Genomic DNA, 26,207 nt, shown 5'->3' on the forward strand with positions numbered 1-26,207 from the left:
TACAGCATCTGCACCCCCATCCCCTTCAGATAGCCATGCTGTTATGTGGGAGAAGGAGCATGTCTCCTGCTGCAAACCTCTCCTTTCCCAAACCCTTTCAGAGTGAGCAAATATAACTTAGTGGTGTGAAGTTAATACTTGGAGTGGGGATGGGTGTTGGTAGAGGGTAATCTTGTCCTCTGGGGTGTTTTTGTTTGGTGATTTTGGAGAAGCAGTCGTCTTCAGAGGTGTCCAGATTGCCATACGTGCCCAGAATCATGTGGGGACTTTGCAGTTGACCTGCTCAGGTGGGTCACCTCGACGGGGTTGGTTTTTTTTCAGCTATAAGATTATACAGTTGTGTGGGGTTTTTTTCAGATGGGACTTCAAAGATCTGGGATCCAAGAACAACATGCCTGATGGGGTGAAGGTCCCAGTCAGAGAGCTTTTGGTTTCCATCCCTGCTGTTGCTTTATTATATAACCTTGGGCCAGGTTGCCTTCCTCTTCTAGCCCTCAGGTTCTCTCCGTTGTAAAGCAAAGGGGTACTGTGGCTCTTTCCTCTTTTACATTTTGTTTTTCACTGCTTTAAGCTCTACAGAACAACAACAAAAAATACCGTCTTGTATTAAAAAGTAATGATTACAAGTAAAATTGGCACGCTGTGCTGTGTAAGACATTGCTTTTTCTGAAGAACTTAAGTCTCAATGTATAAAACAGAGAACTGGGAGTATCATTGTCCCTACTTGACCCGTCAGAAATGGAGACCAGCTGCAATGAATTCTCCAGAGTCACCCAGGGTGTCCCCAGCTGGTAGCTGGACCTGAGTTTCTGCAGCCTTTGCCTTAGTGCAAAGCAGCCCCTTCCCCTTCCTACCATTCCTCCATGGCACAAAGGAGGGGCCGGGGGTCCGGTCGCCTGCCACAACGCTAAACTGCCCTTGTGTGCACTGACACGCTTGCTTTCTGGTGGATAACAGCATGGACGCATCTGACCTGAGCCATTCTGCCTCTGCTTTTCCCCCCCGCCTGCCCGTGGAGCTGGGTTGTGTGGTGCGGGGATAGTGCCCCGGAGCCGGGGCAGAGGCTGGTTCCTATTTGGGAGCCTTGTAAATCACAGGCAGCATGGCAGTAACAAGGGCTGCTTGGCTGGCCCTTGTTAAGCAGGAGGGGGCTTGGGCCTGTGAGCAGCATTTCCTCAGTAAAACCTTCAGTTTCTAATCAGCAAACACCTCTCCCGCTGTCTGCATTTAATTCAGATCCCTTTTTCCTTTCCAGCTTTATCACACACACCCCCACATGCGCACGCCTCTCTTCTCTTTTATATCTTCACCTCTGGTTTTTCTTTCTTGCTCAGCTCCCTTTGCTGTGCCCTCCATCGCCGCGGCACAGCTGGGGCTGTGCGGCACGGGGGCCGCAGTGGGCTTAGGTGTGTGGCGGGAAGCTGAGCCGACAGATTTTACACCCCCACCACCCCCTATATCTGATCAAGCTCTCGTTAATTTTGTTCTCCTAATGGCCCCTCCTTTGATTTACTGGGCTGTCTGAAAGGGACTTAGAACCTTCACTCCACTGACAGGAAATTGTTATTTTAACCTGGCAGGAAAGAATTAAAAATAAATAAACAAATATTTTTTTGTTTTCCCTTCCCCCCTTGAAGCTCTTTAAGTGACTTTAACTCTTTCTTTTCCCAAATAGCAATTAAGCGGGAGCTGTTGAGGCTGGTGGAGGCTGCAGAAGTGCTGGCAACCAGGGCTATCTCGTAGCATACCTGCCTTGGGGAGAGGAGGCATCAGAGCAAGATGCCATCGTGCAGCAGCCCTGCAGCTCCCAGCATGTTCGCCTGCCCAGGACCGCTGCCTCTGGGAAGGCAACTGGAGCACCTGGGGACTCCTCTGCTCCCCACCTCTGCTGCCTCTCCTGCTGCTTTGGCGGCGCTTGAAGGGACGCCGGGCAGATAGAAAGCTGCCTGATTAATAAAGTTCCTTGCTTTGCACTACTGCAGGCTGCTTAAGGGCAGCATTTTCAAAAGAGGTCAGCTCCCATTTAAGCATCGAAATAAGTTGGTTGCCTATTCAGGAGAGCTCAGCATGTCAAGAACTGAATGCTTTTGAAAATCTGGCTTCAATTGTGGAAGCTGAGAATTTCGAAATCTGGCCCTGGATCCTAATAGTTCTTTTGGAATTGATGTTTTCATTCATTTTCCTCATTATTTTTATGCTGGCCATTTACTTTTTGTACTTCACTCAGCTGTGAAAGAAATGGCCACATGTCCCTATTTAGAGCTCATATTCTGCCTGGAGGTTTGGGGAGGTACCATACACTTGTTGCAACACACCTTCTCTCCTCAGTCTCTGCTCAATACTCTTCAATCTGCCCGGTGCCGTGGCCAAATTTTTTGATCTCCCCTTTTTTTTTCTCCCCACCTATTACCCTTCATCTTTTTACAGGCTTGGGGGCAGCCAGTTCAGTTGTTGTACCGATGTGCCTGGGTGGTCCTAGCTCACGAAGGGTCCATTACACATTTCTACGCCTTTGGCTTTGCCCTTCTGGCCAGAGGCTCCGCACGACGCAGAGCTGCAGGGAGGTCTGGTTGGGAACATCTTTGCCTACCCCCTCCCCCAGCATGGGCTCCAAGAAGCAACTCTTTTCTGTCCAACATTTTTCCATACTGCTGCCAAACCCATCCAGATAGGGGGAATGAGTCAGCTTTGTTCTGTAGGCTTCCAATACTGAGGAACAAGACGTTAAGTCCTACCCCAAAATGTTTCTTCTATGTTGGTGGAAGGCTTTCTATCCCCAGCAACCCTGACGGTGTGAGGTCCAAACAAAACCCAGGTTTTAAGCCTGAACTAACTCAAGGTCTTTTCTAGATGAGTGTAATGAGGGGTCTGGAGAACAAGTCCTATGAGGAGAGGCTGAGGGAACTGGGCATGTTTAGTTTGGAGAAGAGGAGGCTGAGGGGAGACCTCATTGCCCTCTACAACTACCTGAAAGGAAACTGTAGAGAGGCAGAGGTTGGCCTCTTCTCCCAAGGGAATAACAACAGGACCAGAGGAAATGGTATGAAGCTGCGGCAAGGGAGATTTAGATTAGATATTAGGAAGAATTACTTTACTCAAAGAGTGGTCAGGCACTGGAACAACCTGCCCAGGGAGGTGGTGGAGTCACCATCCCTGGAGGTATTTAAGAAACGTGTAGACATGGCTCTTCAGGGCATGCTCTAGTGCCCAAGATTATTGCTTTGTGGTGGGGTGTTGTGTGTGGGGTTGTGGGTGTGGAGTTTAGTTGGTGGGTGCTTTTTTTTTTTGTGTGTTTTTTTTATGTGGTTGGACTCGATGATCTCAAAGGTCCCTTCCAACCACTAAGATTCTGTGATTCTGTAATAAGTGTCGCATCAGTGGTGTCAACAGTGCATGTTCTGGTGCAGACAGAACTCGGTCACTTTTATGGCCATGGTCAGCGGTGTTTGCCCTAGATAACAGCAACAGATTTTTGCCCTAGATTGTGGCATAACGAAGGGCATTTTTGTGGCTGTCTCACATGGAGAAACAAAATTGGGTATCTCAGATGCTCTCCAGGCTGATAGCAAAAGGATCTCATACAACTGTATGTGCTGGTTGATGGGGGAAACTCTTCAAAGACAAATTGTTGAGACTCTGTTCCCTCTTTTGGGGAGGAGAGCGATACCAGGAAGGATGAAGTGTGTGGGAGGGGGATGTTGCTGTCTTGTCACTTTGACACTGGAGGTTACCCACAGAGGACTTCCACATGTAACAAGGCTGTGGGCTGCAGTAGCTGGAATATGAGCCTAGCTGATCTTTCTGGGTTCCTTCAGGGTATACCTAGCCCAATGGTCGAGCTCTGTCCATTTTCCTGGCCACCCAGAAGCCAAGCTTGACCTAATTTACCCTACCTGTTGGTGGGGTTTGTTATCTTGGGCTTATGGCCACACTAACGATGGCTGGGTAACTCCTGGGAAACAGCTGTCTTGCCTTGAGCCTGCTGGGCAGGCTGGCCCAGTGAGCTCACATTGGCCTGTAAAGGTGCTCTTTGTGGCATTAGCAAAGCTCCAGCTGCAGGTCACTTCACTTGGCATTGCTTCCTTTTGAAGTTGCCAGCTCACAAGTGGCTTTTCTTTTTCGTGTCTCCTCTCAATTTTATACAAACGTCTCCTCTGTGACTACTCCCCCAGTCAATGCTTTTGGGGGGGGGGGGGGGGCAGGCAGGATGGGGACAGCTTATGAGGCTCTCAGAGGGACAGCCCTATTTGCAGAGATTCCTGCTGTCGCGATGTGGACCTCAGTGTGGCCAGCCGTGGACTTTGACCCTGCGCTGTGCTCTTGCACCTTTGCTGTCACCAGAGGCCAAGCAAAGTCATTTGAGAGTAGCTTGGTGAGATTTCCTCAAATGCTGTGGTTCCTTGCTAGCAGTAATCAGCCTTGCCTCGAACGACTTACTGAGCATCTCATGGGAGTCTGTGTCAGTGTGTACTTCATGAGTTAGGGGGTTTAATTTTGGAGGTTATTCTTGAAGGGGCTTGTCCCCTCTGTTTGACTGAGTTGTGTTTGGAAAAGGGCATGCTTAAGCAGGTGATGGCTGGATCAGTGACCATGGTGGAACTAGGAAATACTGCTCTGCAGAGGCCAGGTACTCTTGAGGATGGTGGTTGCGGTTAATTGTGCGTCTGCGGGGGGAGCAGGCAATATAACTGCTGCTTGAGCTGGCTGTTGGTTTGGTCTTGGGCTTCTCCCCTGCCAATGCGGACATGTCACAGGAGCAATTCTGAAACGCCTTTGAGACTTGAGGGTCATCGTCTTAGTGCTGCAGCTGGAGGGAGCTCAAAGTCCTGTAGCTGCATTACGATGTCCATAGAGGGAATCCTCGTCTTGACTTCAGCCCTTTGCCCTTGGTTGAAGCTGAATTCAGCCTGACATCCAAGGTGTCTCTTGGCGCAGCCACTTAGATCTTTAATCTCCCTGACCTGGCTTGTTTGCTTTAGCGTTCATTCATGACAGTCTCTCCGAAACAGCTGCTGCAGTGTGCAGCTCTTCACAGTGATGTGGGCTGTGAGGGGTGGCCTTTGGCTTCTAGTTTTTTGGAGATTGCCGATGCTTTCAAATGTGAACCTCGTGGTTTGTCCAGGCAGGGTAGTTCAACTCAAAATAAGCAGCGTATTTCAGGCAGAAGAGTTAATCTGAAATTGGGTCTCGTGGTTTGTCCAGTCAGGGTAGTTCAACTCAAAATAAGCAGCGTATTTCAGGCAGAAGAGTTAATCTGAAATTGGGTCTCGTAGTTTGGAGTAAAAGTGTGTTATACCACATTAGTGTAATCCGCCCTCAGCATACTGCACTGAATTTGAACAAATTTAGAACTGGGCATTTCTTTTCTCTTGAAAAAGGGTTCCCTCTGCTTCAGAAAAATACCACGCAGAAATGCCCTGAAAAATTTTACATCTCCTAAGGAGTCCCATCTGGATTGAAACATAGGTATGCCCAGTAGCAACATGGCCAGTGTCTCAGGAAGAGACTGTGAAACTGCAGGATCATCTCTGTTTTCATGTAGCTCAGGAGTTGTACTACGCTTTAATTTTGTGTTCAAGCTGGAATATATTCCAGAGACAGCCAAGAAGTGGCAGCAACACTTAGTGAATATCTCCAGTGACACTTTGTTGGAAATGTTTGTGTTTTGCTCCTGAAAATTGCCTGGTGTGCATTGCTGACACAGTACAGGCGCTCACTGCGCCGAATCTGAAACGGGGAAGCAGAGTGAGTATAAGCAACCTGGTCTCACCTCCCACTGGAAGTGCCCCTGCCCATGGCAGGGGGGTTGGAATAGGTGATCTTTAAGGTCCCTTCCAACCCAAACCATTCTGTGTGTCTATATGCACACATGTAGATTTGTACCGATGGCTGAGGATAGTATATCTTGGGAAACTCATGACTGTGCTTGCGGGAGAGGCTGGAAAAGAGAAGTGCTTGCATCAGTGTCTGTAGCCTGCTCAGGCTACTGGCTTGGTGAATCCCTGGGTGTTATAGGTATGTTGGTAGAGAGACCAGAAGGGGCTGGAAAGCAGAGGGAAATCTGAGGATTTCATCCGTCGTGTCTCTTGTCATCCACAGGAATCCGCTGTCGCACCTCCACTGCATCCCCCAAGGCAGCTTATGGGACCTGTCCCTGGGCGCCTCTGCCCCAGGACACACCGCATGGGATGGCAATGACACGTGGAAAGAAGAGACCCATGTCCCCCATTCCTTGCCTCATCCTCGCAGCCGCTAGCTGCTTTGCCAAACTGAGTAAGTTTCTGTTTTTACTTATCTGTTCCATTTTGTTTATGTTTTGCCTTGAGGCTGATTAGCATAGCCATACCTCAAGTGCAAAGTGGTTTTCTCTCTCCACTGCTTCCTCAGTAGCCTTTTCCAAAGGTCTGGGTTGAAATACTCCTCCAGAGGACAAGGGGATGCAGTCAGAGTTGGACATCTTTGTCCAGAAATGGAGCTGTTGTGCATCTCAAAGCTCTAGGATGCATGTGTGGGGAGCTAAGGGGAAGGAAGCGATGGGGAATGCAAAATGTATCAGCACTGCAGGTTTTTTTCTGTCCTTTCTTTTACTGAGTCTCATAGAGCTTTCTTATTCCCATTTTTTCCCTCTGTGCAGGTGAATCTCTGCAGGTCACGGTGCAACCTGCCTCCATTGTCCAAAAACTTGGGGGCCCAGTCAGCCTGGGGTGTGTGGTGGACCCCCCCAGAGTGAACCTCACCTGGAGACTGAATGGGAAGGAGCTGGCTGGATCAGACGAGGTGCTGGGTATCCACATTGAGCGAGGGAAACTCGTCATCACAGCTCTCAACAACCACACCGTGGGGCGATACCAGTGCATTGCTCGCGTGCCCGAAGGAGTCATTGCCAGTGTCCCTGCAGTGGTCACGTTAGCTAGTGAGTAAGCTTAGTCCTCTGCCGTCCCCTGCATTGCTTGGGCAATGAGAGGTTCATCCACGCTCACTTGTTCATACTGGCATCAAGGGAGGGCTCCTTTGGCTTAGGCCGTTTTGTAGCATTTTTGATCATGGACTGGCTGTCATGTTGTGGCCCAGCCATGACCCAAGCAGTCCTCCTGCATGGCAGGCTGCCAGGTAGATTTTGCAAGACCACAAAAAAAAAAGAAATACCTGAGCAATGGCATTCATGCGCCTGGTTGGTTCCCTGCCTGTCGTGTTGCCCCATCTGGTTGTTGACTTCTTCATTGAGGTTACCAAAAAGTACCTGCTGGTGCCTGTGGCCACACCACTGCCTGGGCTGCTGCGGGGCTGTTGCCAGTGCTGGGTCAGTGTGTGCCAAGTTTTGCTGCCTTCCTGACCCGCAGAAAGCAAAGTCCCTTGGCCTGCTTGTGCTGTGATGGGGCCTGCACTTTTTTGTGGTGCCCCTGGGTTCATCATAGCCAAAGTACCAGCCCCTGTGCTCGCAGTAAGGAAAAGTTCGCCTGGTTGTGGTAAGGAGGTGCACCTGAGCAGCTGCATTAAGTGGCTGGTGGCCCTCCGTGAGCCATTGTGAAGATCCCTTGCCAAAATGCAAGGTGAAGGACGGGGGGAGTGTTAGGAGAATGGTTGCATAGCGATGTTGAAGGCAGAGCCTGCGCTTTGGTCCTCATTTGGTAAGGCCAGTGAAGAAGCTGGCAGGTGGCAGATGCAGGAGAGCAGAGTATCTAAAAGCACTTGTAATGAGGTTTTTGTCTTTAAGGGGCAGGAGGCTGCATTTGTTACCACTGCTGTTGATCCCAGGAGGGTGGGCTCTCCTTTTCCAGGGCTTCGTCCTCTTCCTACGAGGTTGCAGTGGCAAGGCAGCAAAGAGCCACCTTGTTTCCGAGCCACAGCGCTGAGCGAGGGACTTTGCTCCTGTCCCTGAGCTTACATGCTCCTCGCTGCTGCCCTCTGGCATTGGCAACAGACCAAGGAGATGTGCGTGCATGTGAGGAGGCATCTTAGAGTGGGGAACTTCTCTTACAGGTGCCTGCTTTTGGCCAGACAGAAAGTGCTGTCTTTGCACGCATCTGAGAAGGAACAGCCCATGCCTGCTTGGAGAAGGCAGGGGTGGGGGGTGGGCTCTGTGTGGACCACCCTTGTTTAGGCAATGTAGAGCCTGATCTTCTCGGTGCAGTTTTGGTGGAGCAAGTGCGTGCAGAGGAGACCGCCGTCCCCTGGCAGTGACAGCCCCCGGGCGTGGAAAGGCCTTCGTCTTCCCAGCACGGGGGAGTCTGGGGCTTGATCTCAAGAAAATGAAGAAGTGAAGATGTTTGTGTAAAGTGGGGGCTGGCTTTGCTTTAAAGCCAAGAGCTATTGGCTTGTCACTGATACATTAATCAGGAGTGAAATATTTAGGCCAGGCTGGGTGGGAGGAGGAGGTGAGGGAAAGCGAGGGGAGAGTTTCTGAGCTCTGAAACCGGGTGGGAGGGGGTTGTCATGGGGCCGAATCTGTCGGGGGATTTGGCATGAGCCCCATGCTGAGATTAAGTTTCGGAGAACACATTCCAGAGCAGAAAGGGGGCTGTGTGCGCTGGTGGCCTGATAGAGGGAAGGAGAGGAGGGGAGAGGTGGATGGGATTACCAAGGGCATGGTTTGCATTTAGGAGAGCAGGGTGTGCACAGCTCCTCAGCCTGATTGATTCCCTCTTAGGCTGATCCCCTGTTCTTTTCTTCCTCTCACACCAACCCACCACCACCAGCTCTGTCTCCTGGGAAAAGTGTGGCTGTTTGACCTATCTGTCTGCTTTGGTCTGGCATCAGTGGTGGCTGGGAGACAGGTCCTAGAGCACCAGAAGGTGTCACCGTGTCCCTCAGGACAAATTTAAGCCACAACTGAGTAGTTCCTCAGGCCTCTCCAGGAGGCAAATCACTTTGAGCTACTGGATTGCAACTGGGGACGGGGGTGCAAAAGAGGGGGACTTGCCCATTGCAGCGGTCCCTGCCGTGGCAAAGGCAGTACCGCAGAGGGGAGCTCAGGAGCACCGTTCAGTGGAGCTCACAAAACTGGAGCCAGAGGTTGGTTGAACAAACAACTAAACCATCATGGAGTGCCCCCGTGCTGCACTGCATGGGTCCCCCGTCCTCCAAGGTGGGTGACAGAGGCCGTGTCCCATGTGCCCAGACAGCCTTAGTCAATAGAGAGCCCCCAGGTGGGGAAGACTTGGCAGACAACAAGTAAAGAGAAAGAGAGGACAGCCCAGGAAAGATGTGGGGCTGAAGGTGTAGGAAGGAAACCTTCTGGAGGGGTTCTAATAACCAGTTTCATGTTCATGAGCTGGAGGCTGCTTCTTGCAACAGTGGCTTTGCAGTGGTCTGAAATAACAGGGGACACCGATTTGTGGTGGGACTGAGTTTGGAAGCTATTGTAGCAGATGTGCCCTGGGCTGTCACTTCTGTGCCACACGTCCTCTACAGGGCCTTGTTCTGAGCTGGTTTGGTGGGGACCATGGTCCTGGGGATGGAGGGGGAAGCCCCTGGCAGGTTGACATTGCAGTTGATACATCTCTTCCAGATCACCTGCTGGGCTGAAAGAAAATCCTCTGAAAGTCTTAGCTCTATCCAAAAATTATTTTTGGGGGATAGGGGGAGAGTGAAACTAGAATGTGAATGAAAACAGCGGGAGAGTAGTGGTGGAAATATTTTCAAGGTTTAGGTTTATTTTGGAAGAGGACATGGAGTCATTGGAAAAAGTGACTTGGTAGGTTTCGAGGGGTGTAGGTAACATCATCTGGCCAACTTTTAGGCTATTTCCACTCCACCTCCTTTGGAGGAAACACCCTCGAGCACCCCAGGCTGTGCATGCCTGGTCCCTCCGGGCCTCCCGGTGCTTTGCTGATAGTCAGCAAGCAACAGATAACCATCTCTGCTGTGCTGGCAGCCACAGCATAGCCTTGGGACCGATACCTCCTTCTCCCATCTGTGGCACAGCGACGCCAAGTCCATCTCTGCTCTCCCTGTCTCAGAGGGCTGGTTGAAACTAGCATTTAATTCCTCCAGCAGAGATAAAATAACTATTGTATAGCCAAGCGATGGAGGGAGGGGGGATTTGGAGAAAGGGGAAGATTTCGTAAAGCAACAAAAGCAGCAGTGCTTCAGGCATTTCTTGGGCATTTTTGAGTCCAGTTAGAGCTGACCTGGTGCCCCATGATCCCACACTTGACCTTGGCAGCCTGTGGCAGATTGGTGCAGATAGATACCTGCTGGCCTGCCGTGCTGTGCAAGATCAGCCCCACACGGCCCTGAGGCAGCCCTTCAGCCTGGCAGCGATGGGCTGGAGTCTGGAACAGCTTGAGTGGATGGGGCAGAGTTATTCCTAGTTTTTCAAGTCAGGCCCTAAGCCTTTATATGGCTGAGAGCCGCAAGGAAGAGAAAGCTATTTTCTCTGCCCACTTGAGGTGGCAAATTTGCCATAGCGCCAGAAGCCCTGCTGCAGCCCCTCTCCTGGGTGGAGGAGCTATATCGAGGAGCCCACCCCAGGCAGTGGGCTCTGCTGGGGCTGAATAAATCCACCAGGGATGCGAACACAGCGCTGTGGGCTGGTCCTGCAACAGCAAAAGGCTCGGAAGGTTGAGAGTCCTTGGTGGAGCTTGTGGGGCAGCTGAAGTGTGGGGCTGGAGCAGAGGTGACAAAAGCCACGCAACTCCCAGCATTCGGCTACGGGTGTGGAAAACCAGTGCAGTGAGCACAACAGCAAGCCTGACCTGGGTAGACGTGACATTTAAAAACAAAAAAAAAAAAAAAGAAGTAGGCGAGGGGCACAGCAAAGGGACTCCATCTGTCCACCTGTATTCCCTGCGGCCAGGGACCAGAGGAGCATGAGGCACCTGTGTCCCAGGGATGCTGTGGGACAAGGGAGGCTTATTGCCGCCGGGGAGGGCAGCCCTCGGCTTTGCGGCAGCACGTGGGGGAAGCCGGGCCTCAGCGTGCGGTGCTCGTGGTCAGTGACCCTGTGCCGGGGCCGGACGGGCATCCCCCAGGAATTTGCAGCTGCTTTCTGAAGACAGCCCCATTCATTTTCTTCCGCCTGGGCCTCTCCTCTGACGGCTCCCTGGAGGCCATGGCGGGAGGGAGGGAAGGAAAGAGGGAAGGGGGGTGGCTGCTGGTTGGAAAAGCATTTGCTGAGCAGGCACGGGGGGCTCTGTCCCCTGGGAGGCAGAGGAGGGGGCGAGAAAGAAAACACAGGTGGTGTTGCTTGAGCCGGCGGAGTGGTGGCACGAGGGCTGTGCAATGGGCCCGGGGCGATGTGTGGGAACAGGGCGGGGGTGGGGGATGACTTTGGGTGTGCGTGAGCAGGGAGGAGGCCAGGGGGCTGCACATGTCCCCTCGGGGCGGGCGGGGGCTGGTGGGGACAGCATCGCTGCCCAGGTGCCTGCGGCACTGACTGGACAGGGAGCAAGAGCCGTAACCCTGGGCTGCTGTGACAGCCAAGGGGGGATTAGTGGAGAGCGCCTGCCCCCAGGCTGGGGGACCCCCATCCCTGCCCATTCCCCGTCTCGGGATCCCTCCTTCACCCTTCCCTACAGCGGGGAGGACTTTCACCTTGAGGGCCGGCATTTTATTTACTACTGCATCTTCTCTGGAGTTATTTATGGTCTCCCATTCATTTAATCCGGTCTGTCTCGCCTGGCTCGTTGCTTGGCCCCCGGCCCTAGGATTCAGCTGGTTTCCCTCCCCGATGACAGGGGCGCAGCTAGCCGCAGGGCTGACCCTCCCCGCACCCCGGCTGGCCACATCGCGCCTCGGACTGGGACACAGATGGACACAAGCGCTGGCCTTTGGTTGCACTCCCTTCTAAAGAAAAAAAGATGGGGGGAAAAAAAGAAAAGAAAAAAAGGAAAAAAATAAGCCCTGTTATCCCAGCACGGCTGGGATTGGCAGTGCTCGCGCTGTCTGTCTGTCCGCAGCACCTCCTGGCTGGTGGCTGGTGGATGAGGACTTGCTGCTTCCCTGTGATCAAGCGTGTCTTTTAAGGACAAGGACATGGGCTGGCACGTCGGGCGCTGCTGTATGGAAAGGAAAACCCAGCCAGTGGAGAGGGGATGTGGTTTTCTCCCAGCTGCTGCGGGAGTTAGGCCGGGGGTGCAAATTGCATGTTAGACGTGGGGCACGGCTGCTGCCGGTCGGGCAGCCGAAGGGGCAAGCGCGGCATCCCCTCTGGCACTGACCCTCTCCTCCACCCTTCCCTGCACTGCCTGGTGGGGGGAGGCGTGTGTGGCTCCCCGCATCTCAGGGAAGGCTCATTTGAAGACCCCAGGGTGAAACCGTGTGTCCTAATGTGGCAGCCTCCATTTTGCTGCGCTGGGGCCAAGTCCAAATGGGTGTGTGAAGGGGGGGCTCATGCCACGAACAGGGGGTGCCCCCAACCACCCCTTGCCAGCCGCAGCCGACCCATGGGCATTAATGGGCGGCTGTATGCGCCCGTATCAGCGGGGAGCGGGGCGGTTGAGACTGCCCGTGGCCAAAACTCACTGGCAAATAAAACAGTCTTGTTCACTGTGGGGGAGCAGGAATTTAGGGGAGTAGTTTGGCAGGAAGCTCGTACACTTGCGTATTGGAAAATAATTTGTCCCGGTGCCCACCTGATGTTTTTCCCCTCTCCCCTGCCAGTTTCACTCCGCTTCTCTGGCGGTGACCAGTTCTTGCTCCCCCAGGCACCTCAGGATCGCTTTGCTCCGTCCTTTCCCCCTCCATCCACAGCTTTGTGCAGTGGGGCTGGGAGGGGAAGGCAGGAAGAGCTGGGGGTCCCACTCCCCACCCCCTTCACCCGGGGGGCTGCAGCACTCACAGCTGTGAGAGCGGTGGGCTGAGCTGCCGTCTGGGTGGCTGCATGTGAGGGACCCCAACGCCCGCCCAGCCCAAGGTCGTCCCGGGGGTCCCCCGGCACGGGAACATCATTTTCCATATCGAAGAGCGTGGTGCTCCCCGGTGGGCTCTGCTGTGCCAGGACCGTGGGTCTGCTCTTCCTCTGGGCTCCTGGGCCCCTTCTCCTCTTCGGGGTCTGTGCGTGCATGTGTGTGTGTGCAGATCCCTGCCAGCATTGCTGGAGCCTATGCCTTGGCTCTGAAATCTTAATTTGGCTGTGATGAATCCAGACCACCAAGGCGCACATTAATTTTCCTGATGCTCGTTTATATTTTGTTGATCGGAGAAATATGCGTGATGTGGGCAGGCAGACACTGGGCTCTCGCCTCTTCTCCACCTCTTTCCATTTCTGTGGCTCTTACTATTTTATTCCTTGATCAAATATAAAAAGCAAAGAGGAGAAAATATCCTGCACCCTTCCCCTCCCCAGCAGTAACTTTCGTTGTTGGAGGAGCGTGAGGCGCTGCCAGCTTTTCACAAGTTAAGAGTTAACCTTCATCTGGCTTTAATACCCAGTGGAAACATGGCTCCCCTCCTCAGCTTGTCTTAGAGGATTAATCACATTTCTGAAGTTCACCCGTATTCCTTCTTTTTATTATTATTTTTTTTAATTGAACGATGCCAAGAAATTCCAGAAGTATTAAGCATGTTCGCTGCAAATCATTTTTATGACATTGCAAAACCTCCCCTTTTCTTTTCAACCTCCTCCCCTTCCCTCAGATCTGGGCCCGGGAACGCTGGCTCCCCCGGCAGCCGCCCGGCAGCCCCTCCGCGCCGCGCTCGGGGAGGCTTTCTCGCCGCCTTGCCAAGAGAGCTGGTTTTTATTTAAACTCCATAAAGGATCTTGCTTTAATCAGAAAGTCTGCTTGAGAAATTTCATGTCACTTTTCCATGACTGTGGGTGGGAGAAGCTTGGAGCCAGAGTTGTCTTTTGCTCTTGGAGCGCTGCTGCATTTCCCAGGGAACAAAAACACATTTTTCTGCCGGCTGGGGCTGCCAAGGGAGGCTGCCTGCCGTCCGCCCGCCGCCAGCCCTCCTGCTTCCCCCCTCCGGCTCCCCAAACTGCCCGAGGTTGTGGGCGCCACGTCGCGGGATGGGTTTTGAGGGGCGAGGGAGCTGTTGACAGCGCGTGGCCAGGCCGTGCCGTGGCAACGGATGCGATGCGCTGCCTTAGCGTGGGGTTTTGAAAAGGGAGTGCGGTCTCGTCGGGATTTAGCGGCGTGCCGCTCGGGAGACACGTGTTAGCCCTGGGTCCCGGGGAAGAGAGGCCAGCTCGAGCCTTGATGCCACAACGTGACTTGCAACTGACCGCGGGATGTGCAGTTTGTCACTAGCACTGTAAAAATGCAAGTGCGGGACTTTTTCCTGGCACAAAACCCTCTCCCTCCCAGCACAGGCTGACCAAGACAAACTTCGGGCTTGCAGCGCCCCGGCAAGATTTGCCATCGTGCACAGGGAGAGCAGGGACCAGTTTCATCTCCAGGAAGCTCGGCAGGGCTGGGCTGGCATGTTCCCTGCCCTGACAGATCTGCAGGGTTTCACCGCAGTCCTCTGCTCCTGCTTTGAAAAACAGGGAAAAGAAAAAAAGAAAAAGTCTAGCGTTCCTTTCCCCTGCCCCTGTGCTGCCACTCGTGCTGCCTGCATCGGCCCTGCTGGGGGAGCGACCCCTGTCACAGCCTGGCTGGGGCACATGTGCTGGGACGGGGTGTTTTCACGGCTGCTTTAGGGAGGGGGCAGCTGTGCCGTGTAGAGGAGGAGCTGCTTTTCCTCGCAAGTCCCTGTTCCTTGAACTGGGGCGTGCGCACTGCTTGGGCACACGCAAAGCATCGTAGTCAACCATCCGTCGGCCATGAGGTATTTGATGGGAGCGAGAGTGGCCGGAGCAGAGGCACAGATTACTCAGGCTGCTGGAGGAGCTCAGGGCAGCTTTGGGAGCGTCCAGCATTCACACACCTTCTCCCACTGTGTCACCCGGTGTCTCTACACCCTTGAAGCAGTCTGGGCTCCCTGAGTTACGGCTCCAAAGTTAGCTTCTCGGTAGCAGGACGGCAGCCGCGTTTGAAATAGCAGGCGGCAGAAGGACCATTTTTGGCCGCCCTTCAATGCTGCAGTAAGTTGGCTCATTTTTCACTCTCAGGCCAGGATTTTTCGCACCCAGTTTCTCAGCCGTGGAGCGGGTGGTTTCTCCAGAAGCTGTGTTTTAAGTTATCCATTTTGTAGGAAGGAGGAGGAGAAAAAAAATAAAGCTCTGAAACCAGGCCAGTTTCCCTCGCTGCTGGGGACAGAGCAGTCCTCTGCCTGTACCGCAGTGAAACAGCCCCAGGTCTGCAGGGAGAGGATGAGCCAAAGCCGGGATGCTGAGCCAGCCACTGAGATGCCCTGTCGTTCGTTCTCTCTACAGATCTCAAAGATTTCAAGTTCGACGGCCAGCACGTGATCGAGGTGGATGAAGGGAACACGGCCGTGATCGCCTGTGACCTGCCCGAAAGTCACCCCAAGGCTCAGGTCCGCTACAGTGTGAAGCAGGAGTGGCTGGAGGCTTCCCGAGGTGGGTGCCACAGGGGTCTGTCCCACTGAGTCCCCTCCTAGGACCCTTGGTTTTACCTTTCCGTACCAGCAGTAGCTTTCTTTACCTGCTGCGTCCTTGTTGTCCCTTTGCCGCCGGTCTGAGCACAGGTTAGTTTAGGAACTCTGCCAGGTCTCCCTGATGTCCCCACTGCCTGGGACTGGGGAGCCACCTGTAACACCAGCTTGTGGTAAGGCGAAAGGAGGCAGAATTAGGTGATGCACAGCGTCACTCTTCATTGGGTGTCTCCATGTGTCTGTGAAGCGTTCTTCTAGCCCAGCCTGGGTAAAGGCAACTTTTGAATTTGGGGAAGTTTTTAAAATTTGGATCTGAATTTTGCAGCTTCACTTCGTCTGCTGCATATACCTGTGACAAGCTAGCTTCACCCAAGGCTCTGTTCCTTGCATCATTGCTCCCCCTGAGAGTTGAACCAAAAGGGGTCATTCCAGTGCTGTTGGTGTTACCGTATTGTTTTTTCCCTCACCAGTTGTCCACCTTTTCTTCAGGGCACTGCATGTCTTCCAGGAGGTTGGGTGGGAGCATATTTTGTGACCACGTGCCACCTCCTCTTCTCTCTCTACAGACAATTATCTTATCATGCCATCTGGAAACCTTCAGATCGTCAATGCCAGCCAAGAGGATGAGGGGACTTATAAATGTGCTGCCTACAACCCTGTGACGCAGGAGGTGAAAACCTCGGTCTCCAGTGAGAGGCTCCGTGTGAGACGTAAGCCATTCTCCTTTCACTGCACGTCTTCTCCATAGCGCTTCCAGCCCTGGGAACACATACCAGTGCTATCGCAGCTGGTTTTCTCTGTGAACCGACATTATCAGTTGCTGGGAAAACCCCTTTCCAGCAGCAGGAGGCCCCAAGGTCTGCTCCTGGGGTATGTGTATACAACTCTGGGATTGCCATACCTCCTCGGGACTTGTTCTTGGTGATGGGCAAGCAAATGCCCTTAGCCCTTCGGCAAGACCGCTTGCTGTGTGCCCGTATCCCTTAGGGAATGTCCCTCCTGGCCTGCCTTGCCATTTATCCACCCCAGCACAGGGGAGCAGTGCGTTAGCCCTACCATTATCCCTACCTGCACTCCACACGGGGTGCTTTCCGACTGGCCACCTTCCTTCCCACCCACCTCCTTCCTCCTCCTCTCCTCACCAGGCTCCACGGCGGAGGCAGCCCGGATAATCTACCCCCCGGAAGCTCAGACCATCATTGTCACCAAGGGGCAAAGCCTCATCCTGGAGTGTGTGGCCAGCGGGATCCCCCCACCGCGGGTCACCTGGGCTAAAGACGGCTCCAGCGTCTCTGCATACAACAAGACGCGCTTCCTGCTCAGCAACCTCCTGATTGACCCCACGAGTGAGGAGGACTCAGGCACCTACAGCTGCACAGCTGACAATGGGGTTGGGGAGGCTGGAGCCGCATTCATCTTCTACAACGTGCAGGTTTTCGGTGAGTGCTGCTGTAGCCTTTGTTTCAGGAGGGGCTTGGACTTTCTCCACTGCTCTCAGGGGAAAATACTAGTGCTGCTGTACTCTTCCTCTCCCTGGACAAACCACAATGTAATGCAAACCCCTGCCTGTGGTTCCAGTTTCTAGGAGATAGGGCAAATTCTTCCTTGAGGGTGGTAGTTCCTCCTTCCTGGCTCTCCTGGCTGGAGATGGTGGATCCTCCCTTCCTCTGCAGAAGCTCTTCTCTTGTCATTTGTGGCATTGGGTTTGCTCTCACACTTTATAGTGAAGGACTGGCTGCTTCTTAGACACATTTGACATTGGCATAGGGAAGACATCAGACTGTCTTGCTTTTTGTTCTGTTCTGTAGGGAAACTCTCTATGGGGTGGGAAATGTAAGGGATACTACACCTTAGATATTTCTACCATGCATCCTCCCCTTCTCACAAGCATTAGGGAGGCTAAGCCTATGTTTTATTGGATTGCATCTCATCCAGGTGCCGATGCGTTGTTTTGGCACAAATGCAATCTTTGCAGAGTAGCATTTCAGCTCAGAAAATGTGACTTGTAGGTGGCTGCTGTCATCTGAGAGGGGCAGATGGCCTTGTGCCGCCTCTCCTTGCGGTTCACGTGGATGTTGAAGGGGAGGTGCAATGAAGCAGACCCCTGCTGGCCCCCACAAAGGGAGTGGGACTTGGGGGTGGGCGAAGGAGCCATCACTCTGCCCTTGGGCCTGCCAGAGAGGAAAGTGCAAAGCCATGACTGTGCCATGCTCCCTGCCAAGTGGCACTCCTTGGAAAACACATGTTTTTTCCCTTGCACAGAGCCCCCAGAGGTCACCATGGAGCTGTCCCAGCAGATCATTCCCTGGGGCCAGAGCGCTAAGTTCACCTGCGAGGTTCGAGGGAATCCCCAGCCCTCTGTCATGTGGCTGCGCAACGCCGTCCCCCTCTCCGCCAGCCACCGGCTCCGGCTCTCCCGCAGGGCACTGCGGCTGGTCAGCGTGGGGCCCGAGGATGACGGCATATATCAGTGCATGGCAGAAAATGAGGTTGGCAGCGCGCAAGCCATGGTGCAACTGAGGACAGCCCAGCCGGGTAAGTCCCTCTTTCCAAGATTATGACCATTCAATCCCAGAGCCTAACACACAGGGAAAGAGCAGGGGGAGCAGGAGAAGACCGTTGGTGTGTAATCCTCCCACTTGTGTTTGAGGTGCCTTGCTCTTCCCTCCCTTTCATCCCACACGTCGAGTGCTTTTTTGACTAGGATCTCCATATTTCCCTGTAGGAACAGATGGTAGCGGTTTTGCTTCTAAGTGCAGTGCCATGTGTGCTTACTTGAGCTATCTCTACGTGAGAGGCATAGGACATCTGGGTGTAGTGCCTTACCCCATGGTTTACGCAGCTCTGCCTCTGAGCTTGCACTGAGAGCATAAACTCTCTGATGTGGGTATGTTCACCTGGGGTAAGAGAGGTACCACCTTGGTACCACCTTGGACCCTGCTGAACTTATCCAGGGTAAGAGGGGCTTCAGAGAGGGAGGAGGCCCCATGTAGCTGAGGCCCGTTCTCGGAGAGGCCCCGTGAGGTTTATAGCGGGAGAAGGAGAGATTATTGCCAACAGGTTTTTGAGTGGCACAGCAAGCAGCACCACTGGGGACCTGATACCTCTAAGGTACCTGTGCTGCGATGGGTGTATAGTGCTGGTCTTCTGAGAGGCTCAAGGGGCTCACAACTCTGCCTTCAGCAGAGAACTGGGGCGGGCATTTACCCTGCCTCGACACCTTGTCTTTCAGGAGCTACACTCAACCCTGAGCGAGATGCCCAGCTGGGCTCGGCCCAGCCTCCAACACCACCTTCCAGGGACAGTGCCTTCCAGCTGCCCCTGGATAAAGCTGGACTGCCAAAGCCTGGGACGACCCCGCTGGCAACATCTCCACAGTGTGCGGCCAACAGGGAGCTGGTGTCTCCAGCTGAGGCCCCCATCATCCTCAGTTCTCCCCGGACGTCCAAGACAGACAGTTACGATCTGGTGTGGAGACCCCGGCCTGACAGCAGAGCCCCCATCCTCTATTATGTGGTGAAGCATCGCAAGGTATCGCTGTTCCACCCTGCTCCTATCTTCCCTCTGCGCCGTTCCACAGGCGGGCTGGTGGCCTCACTGCACGTTTTCACACCTCATGAGCAGGTGCCTTGGGGCACGGGCACCCATCGCTCACTAGTGGTGCTGGTTGGTGGGACCTCCTCAGCTGCAGACTCAGCCTGTCGAGGTGTGATGAGGACAGGCTGCGAGAGGAGGTTTGCCAAGCTGTGCAAGAAGAGACCATAGTGGTGCCCGTCTGCCTAAGTACGCAGAGGGCATATGCACCCACATCTCTTTCCGGTCTGAAGAGCTTCCTCTTCCCAGTTGTGTGCTTACACAAGTAGGAAGTCCTGAGGGCAGATTGCACCATGACTTGCTCTGTAATGCTTTTGTATTGGCACAAGCCACAGGGACACCTCTGCCTTGAAAGGCTCGGGCTGCAGGACACTGAGCAGCAGCCTGCCTCTGCTGCGTGTGCCAGCCCTGCTCAGCAGCACTGAAGCACCCATGCTCAGTGACTGTGACGAGCCGGCAGAGAGCCGTCGTAGCCATGCTAAATCTTCTGGGAAGGTCCTCAACCACCAGTTTTATTCTGGAAGCTGAAAGGCAGCGCACTGTTGAGCACGTCTCTTGGCTGGTGAGCGCATGGTGCACTGCCGAGCCCTGCTTGAGCCCAGGTGCTCCTGCCCTCTGAGGTGCTCCTCAGCACCACAGGCAGAATGCAGGCAGAGCTGCAGCCCAGCGGTTTCTCTAAATAGCGAAGCGTTGTTGAGGTGAAAATTCTGCTTTTGAGGTGTAGAGCATCTCTTCTCATTGTGCTGCAGCTAAGTGGGGAAAAAAGGGGCTTGAATTTGTTTGCTTCTCATATTTCCTTTGGGTAGGCAGGGAGTTGCAGGAGAGAGACAGGCTTTGGGGTTTGAGTACATTCCAGATCTGGCATGTTTTGGATTCCCAGCCACTGCAAGGCACTATTTTCAAGTATTTGTGAATATATATATCTATTTTCCTGGAATTGTTTGATTTTGTGAAAATATGGTATAATAGGAGGCTGCTATAATCCCTACACATCCTTGATTTCTTTCTAAAAACTTAAGCTGAGGGTTTCAACTAACCATCTCTTTAAAGAGCCCTTTAAACAAAGGCAGAAGATGCCAACACAAGAACACAATAGGGCAAGTTTAAATAAAAAACAAAAGATGCCAAAGGCCTCACCACAGCGTTGGCTCTGGTTGTCTGCCAAGAAGGGATTTGTCCCCCGATGGTGTATCGTGTAACTACCAATTCTGCATGCAATCCTGACTTGCAGACCAGAGTTTGTCCATATTTTATTTGTTTTTCAGCGCTTCACCTGGAAGGGGCTGTAGGGCAGTGGAGGTCACCGCGGGTCACTGCAGTTTGCAGTAATATGTTTTCAGTGTAGTCCAAATTCTCAGCTGGAGACTCTTTCTTGGGATGCTTAAGGATTGTGTGGGAAGGAATTAGTCCCAATAACCCTTAAACTTGTTTAGAAAGAATCTCTTTCTATCAGAGATCCTCAGGATCAAGTTATATAATGATCTGGTTTTGACATCTCTGACTAGAAAAGCATGTCTGCAGAGAGGGAAGAAATCAATTCAGCAACAAAAGAAAAGGCTCTTTGTGTGAAAGATGGCTATAAGGAAAGTAAAACCTACTAACAGGAGGCTTATATTTGTGCTGGGCAAGGGTCTGGTTCTCCTCTGGAAAATATCTGAGGATGTCTCTTTTTTTTTTTACCCCTGCTCTTACACTGCCCCTAAAATCTCAGCAGCCTGCAAGCAGTCAGATGCCATGCAGCCGTTATCTTTGTTTCTTAAGAATTTCTCTTTTTCTTTCCTGTATATTGGCAGTCTTTAGGGCTCCCCACCCTGGCCTCACAACTCGGCGGGCTTGGGAATAAAAATAAAACGAGGCAGGCATTAATCAGTCAGTGTCAAACGCTTGGAGAAGATGAATGATACGGCAGAGTCTTGGCATTTCCGTTTTGTTGCGTTGCCTGCATTGCTAATGCTCCTTGCGGCACTGGGTCACTTCAGTGTCCTGCCTGTTTGCCTGCAAAAATATTATCCTTGCAGCTGGGGAGAAGGAGGAAGGTCCCACCTTCCCTCCCCCTCCACATGGGATGTCGGGGCATCACTGAAAAACCAACTGTGTTTCCAAGCCTTTTGCGGGGGGCCACAGTCTCTTCCCTGCGGAACCCTGTGCTCAAACATTACGGTTCCTCATTTCAGCCAGAAAGTGCCAGCGGTGAGGCGGGATAAAACTGGATAAAAAGCTGTTAGTCACATGGTTTAGGTCCAGGCGATCAAAGTGGTGTCCGAGGTACCTCATCCTATGGAAATGGCCAGCGTCTAAATAAGCTGCTCAGCAGGAGAAGTTTGGTTCCTGAAGCAGCTTGAGCCTCTGGCTAATGCTGCCGTTGTTGAGCGTGCCTGCGCCAGAGCTCTGTGTGTGATGAGGGGCTGTGGTATCAGAGGGGACCAGTGGACAGAACTGGGTGAACCTCTGGGGTCAAGAAAACACCCTGGTGCTTGGGGACTTGTCCTGCTTATACCCGGATCCTTCAGCTTTGCAAAATCAGGTTGGAAGCATCTCATACCTTTGCAGGCAGGGAACTGGCCTCTGGGCAGGGAAGGTAGCCCTGGTTGATACAAAACCTGGCATGAAAGTTTCTGACCTTGGTGGGGGCAAGAAACCCAGCCTGCCCCCAGCTTTGCAACGCCCGCGTTGGTCTCTCAGCAGGTCACCAACGCCTCGGACAGCTGGACAGTGAGGGACGTCCCAGCCTCGCAGCACCACCTGACCCTCACCAGGCTGGACCCTGGGAGCCTCTACGAGGTGGAGATGGCCGCTCACAACTGTGCTGGCGAGGGACAGACGGCCATGGTGACCTTCCGGACTGGTAAAGGTCAAACCTTTCCCTGGGTGTTTTGCTCTGAGTCAGGGGAGGGCCCCCCCGAAACATCCCGCCCCAGCCCTGAGGCACAGGGACCAACCCTAGGACAGAGGGGCTGTTTCTGCTCTGGAAGCCCACCTGCCCTCAGCTTAGAGCGACTCTGTCAGAAGGGAAAGCGGAGGGTGGGACTGAAATGGGATGGGGAAAATCAGCTCTTCCCCTTCGCCGGGGTTGGAGTAAGTCCCTTCCTTCCTCAGTGTCTCAGCTGGACACCTGCAGAACCGTAGAAAACAGGTCTGGCAGGGATGTCAGGAGGTCATTTAATCCATCCTCTGCCTGGGGACAGGATCAGCCTGTGGGGGTTGTTCCCAACAGGTGTTTGTTTAATCTGTTCTTGAAAGCTTGTCCTGCACTAAAGGAAACTCCAGGCCTTCCCATACAGTCTGCTTGGTGCTGAGTTGTTTTTGCCACTAAAAGGATGTTCTAAATGTCTCCACTAAGTTCCTCTGTCCCCTGGCTGCTTTTCTTGTCTCCAGCAGGTGTGGGGAATGACATTCCCTTTGTAGCAACCTTCCCCATGGTGGTGGGCTAGCTCACATCTCCCCTCAGGGTCCCATCTTGTGATAATTACTACCTTCTCAGGCAGAAATCTAGCCACATTTCAAGAAAACCAATTAAAAGTTTTAGAAAATTAAATATTGGGGGTGAACACCTATTAACAGTTTAACAAACGTGCTCCTTTAGCTTTAGTTCCTGCCTGCAGGTTGAGTGGTTTGAACCTCTAGGGTATTTCAGTCCAGAGAGTACTTACCTCATCAGTGTGGCTGGGAATATTTTCTTTGCTCATGACAGCAAAAATTAACTCTGAGCCACATCTTCGTGTCACTAATGCCACCTCGCCCTTCTGCACAGGCCGGCGCCCAAAACCAGAGATTGTTGCCAGCAAAGAGCAGCAAATCCAGAGGGACGACCCAGGCACGAGCACTCAGAGCAGTAACCCGTCTGACAACAGCCGTCTGTCCCGTAAGGCCCTCCCTGAACTGGGCAAGGAGGGAGGGCGAGGGGTGCTGGATCTCTTGTGGGTGACAGCGGCCAGGCCACGCTGGGGTTGAAGTCTCCACTGAGTAAAGCAAGACTGTCCAAAGCTGGGGGTGGTCTCTAGCTCCTGATGAGGAGAGGTCTTTCTCAGACACCCCTGCTACTGCACGTGCCAGGCAGTCAGTCTTAGGAGAATCAGACTGTTCCCACTGCCTGTCCCCACCATTAATGCAAGGACTTGTCAGAAACTCTGTTTTTTGCTGAGTTTCACATGGAGAGTTCCTCAAGCCCTGCCGTGGAGTCTGCAAATGTGTGGTGCACAGGACCAACAAGCTGCTGTGCACCAGTGGGTGCTGGGGAAATGCGAGGGAGAAGGGGCAACCAAGTTCCTGCAGGTCCTGGCATCCTCCTGTCTCAGCCAAGCCCTGACGAGGTGCAGTTAGTGCCCATTCTAGGGGTGCAGGGTGCTCCATTTGGGTATTTTGCTGCAGTGGAGAAACATCAGTTCCTGCCTGGTTAATCCAATTCACTGTTTCCCACCTTGTGTCTGCCATTACTATTATTCACCAGTGCCATTATCCTTTCTGTGAAATGCTCTCCTTCAATCCTTGTCCTTTCTGTGAAGTCCCCTCCTTCAGTCTCCCACGCTCATTCTTGTGTTGCCTTTGCTTTCATCTCCACAGCTCAGTTAATCTCTTTCCCTCCCATTTTCTGATTGTTTTCCTATCAAATTACATTTCTACAGTTCAGAACTTTTCCCTATTTCCTCCTCAGCTGGTTCTTCCCAGTCTCTCCTGTTTTTGTCTCCTACACTCATCTGTCCCCAGTGTCAGTCTCCCCCTGCTCGCTGCTTCCACATCAGCCAGGCCTTTTGCTCTGTCTCCATTCCTGCATCCACCTCTCACTGCTCTCCCTTCCATGATGGGTGTACACTCCTCAAACCTTGTCTTATCCTACTTGAGCTGGGAGTGGAAAAGGAGCAAGATGCAAGCAGGAGTAAAAGATGTCTGCATGGCCCAAACTGAAAGGAGTGAGGATTTGGGGGTGCTAACTCTAACGAAGGAATGTGGTTCATGTCCTGATGTTCTTCCATGTTCCTTGCAGCTCCAGAGGCACCGGACCGTCCAACCATCTCCATGGCATCAGAGACATCTGTGTACGTGACCTGGATTCCCCGTGGGAATGGCGGGTTCCCCATCCAGTCTTTCCGTGTGGAATATAAGAAATTGAAGAAATTGGGAGACTGGGTCCTGGCCACCAGTGACATTCCTCCCTCTCGCCTCTCTGTGGAAATCCCAGGCCTGGAGAAAGGTAGGCAGGTGTTCTCCTCCCTGCTTCCTGGAGGGTCTGTAGGAAAGCTGTGCAGTCCCTGTAGGATGGTTGGCCATCTGTCACGTCATGCTTAGCCCTGGTCTGTGCGAGCGAAACAAAGCCTCCCCAGCTCCAGCCTTAGAGGCATGGGGAAAAGCTGCAGATCCAATTTCTCCAGCTGCAAAGACCAGCATAGATTTGACCTCCCTCAGGGAGGCTTTTGCATGCTTTTCTGTATTACAGGATATAGTTACTGAAGGCATTTGGTTTTGCCATTTACTAGACAGGACAGAACTTTCCTTAGCCACAGGCAAGACAGATGGGCACGCAATTCCCATTGCACTTCTCAGGAGAAAAGATGTAATTACTGAGCTGGACAGCTTAAAAGGGCAATATATCTACCCCAATTTAAAGACCACTAAAACAACATTTGGGTAAAAGTTATTTAGGCTTTGAGCTTTTAACTGATGTTTGTGTACTTAATTTCCACATACTAGAGGAATAACGCCTGCCTTTACCTGCGTTTGGGTCAGGACATCCTTTCAGGCATCTCTGAATCCACCCACACACTGACTGCCGCCTGACCTCTAGACCATCCAGACAGGAACTGGGGAAGGCAAATGAAAGCAGGCTCCATCTAGCAGATGGCTGAAATCTGGCCATTCAGTGTTTGTACTTTGATCAAAACCTCTCTGTAAGCTCTCTGCTTCAGGAGAAGATGTAGCACCTCTCCACAGTTAGGCCTATGCTGACAGGAGAAGTCTTGGAAGACTCCCATCTCTGCAACTTCTTTATTTCCCATTTTTCCCCCAAGGCATGTCCTATAAATTCCGTGTCCGGGCACTGAACATCCTGGGAGAGAGCGAGCCCAGTGCAGCATCTCGGCCATACGTGGTGTCTGGGTACAGCAACCGAGTCTACGAGCGCCCTGTGGCTGGGCCATACATCACCTTCACAGATGCCATCAATGAGACCACCATCATGCTGAAGTGGATGGTAAGGTTTGTAGGGGTGGAGATCCCTGAATGTGCAGGAAGCAGATGTGTGGGTGCTACTTGCCTGGCTTACACATCTTCAAGGTTACCACACTGGAGCCTGTCACCACCACAAATGGGTCTGGGATCCAATAGCTCCCTCCAGCAAAGGAGGATTGGGCTTGGTACACATAGAAGTGGGGTAAGCCAGAGAGCCTGGGAAACCCTTTTCATCTGAATCCAGCATCCAACAGGAGGCATTTCAGCGGGTAACCTCAGGGTCTTGACCATTTTGTTCAACAAGCACAGTTCAACAACGCACAGGGCGGCTGCTTGCTCTGCTGGCCAAATTCCTGGAATCCATTAGCACCTCTTTCTGTCCCAGTAGTCTTCAGCAGATATGTCCTTCACTCTCACTTTCTGGGTAGCAGTCCTAAGTGCTGATAATAATTTACACTGTCCACCCCAGAGGATTTTTAGGAGCGGGCAGGATCTTTTGGATCACAAGCCCAGAACCAAGTGTTTCCAACAGCTTAGAACTTATTCAGAGGGACACGTTGCCCTCTTCTCTCCTAGCTGCTTCTAGACAGAAATTGCTGAAGGGCAGGATGGACACTGCTGCCCATTTAAACACAAACAGTGGCTGATAAAATACTGGGGGAAAGACAGCAAGAACACATGGAGCTGGGACAGTACTGCCCTGGGTGGGGGAGCAACAGAGCTGTCTTCGGAAACACAAGACTCCTGTGGTCACGGGTTCATGGCATGATGCAGTTTGTCTGGAAGCCACAAGCCTACTGGAGTCAAGGTGAAGGTGCGCCTGTCCTTGCCCAGCTGAGTTGCTGTTGCTGAGGAATTTTTTCTCGGAAGCTGCTGAGAGGGAACAGAGTGCTGGATGTGTGGGGTGACAGGACCAGACTCATGCTTTGTCTGTTACCTGAGAGAAGCAAGGTGTGAGAGCATAAAAAAGCACTGAGCTCTTGGAAGGAAGCCCTTACTGTGCAAACCAG

The 26,207-nt window shown here is 52.7% G+C and overlaps 1 protein-coding gene across 3 annotated transcripts in view; it reads left to right on the forward strand.

The window, feature by feature from the left end:
* BOC (BOC cell adhesion associated, oncogene regulated) overlaps positions 1-26,207 on the forward strand; it is a 58,917-nt gene that overhangs the window by 26,839 nt on the left and 5,871 nt on the right. The window contains exons 2-12 of one of the 3 annotated variants that reach the window (XM_063351097.1): positions 6,100-6,273; positions 6,635-6,913; positions 15,260-15,406; positions 16,008-16,151; positions 16,587-16,880; positions 17,704-17,976; positions 18,674-18,972; positions 21,718-21,886; positions 22,787-22,897; positions 24,017-24,223; positions 25,038-25,219. In XM_063351097.1, the coding sequence (XP_063207167.1) occupies positions 6,189-6,273; positions 6,635-6,913; positions 15,260-15,406; positions 16,008-16,151; positions 16,587-16,880; positions 17,704-17,976; positions 18,674-18,972; positions 21,718-21,886; positions 22,787-22,897; positions 24,017-24,223; positions 25,038-25,219 (2,190 nt within the window). In that variant the 5' untranslated portion in view covers positions 6,100-6,188. The remainder of the gene's footprint in view (positions 1-6,099; positions 6,274-6,634; positions 6,914-15,259; positions 15,407-16,007; positions 16,152-16,586; positions 16,881-17,703; positions 17,977-18,673; positions 18,973-21,717; positions 21,887-22,786; positions 22,898-24,016; positions 24,224-25,037; positions 25,220-26,207) is intronic. The other 2 variants (XM_063351079.1, XM_063351088.1) reach the window with 2 other exon arrangements.

Source organism: Chroicocephalus ridibundus, chromosome 1 (genome assembly GCF_963924245.1).
Source record: "Chroicocephalus ridibundus chromosome 1, bChrRid1.1, whole genome shotgun sequence".
NCBI classification, from domain to species: Eukaryota; Metazoa; Chordata; class Aves; order Charadriiformes; family Laridae; genus Chroicocephalus; species Chroicocephalus ridibundus.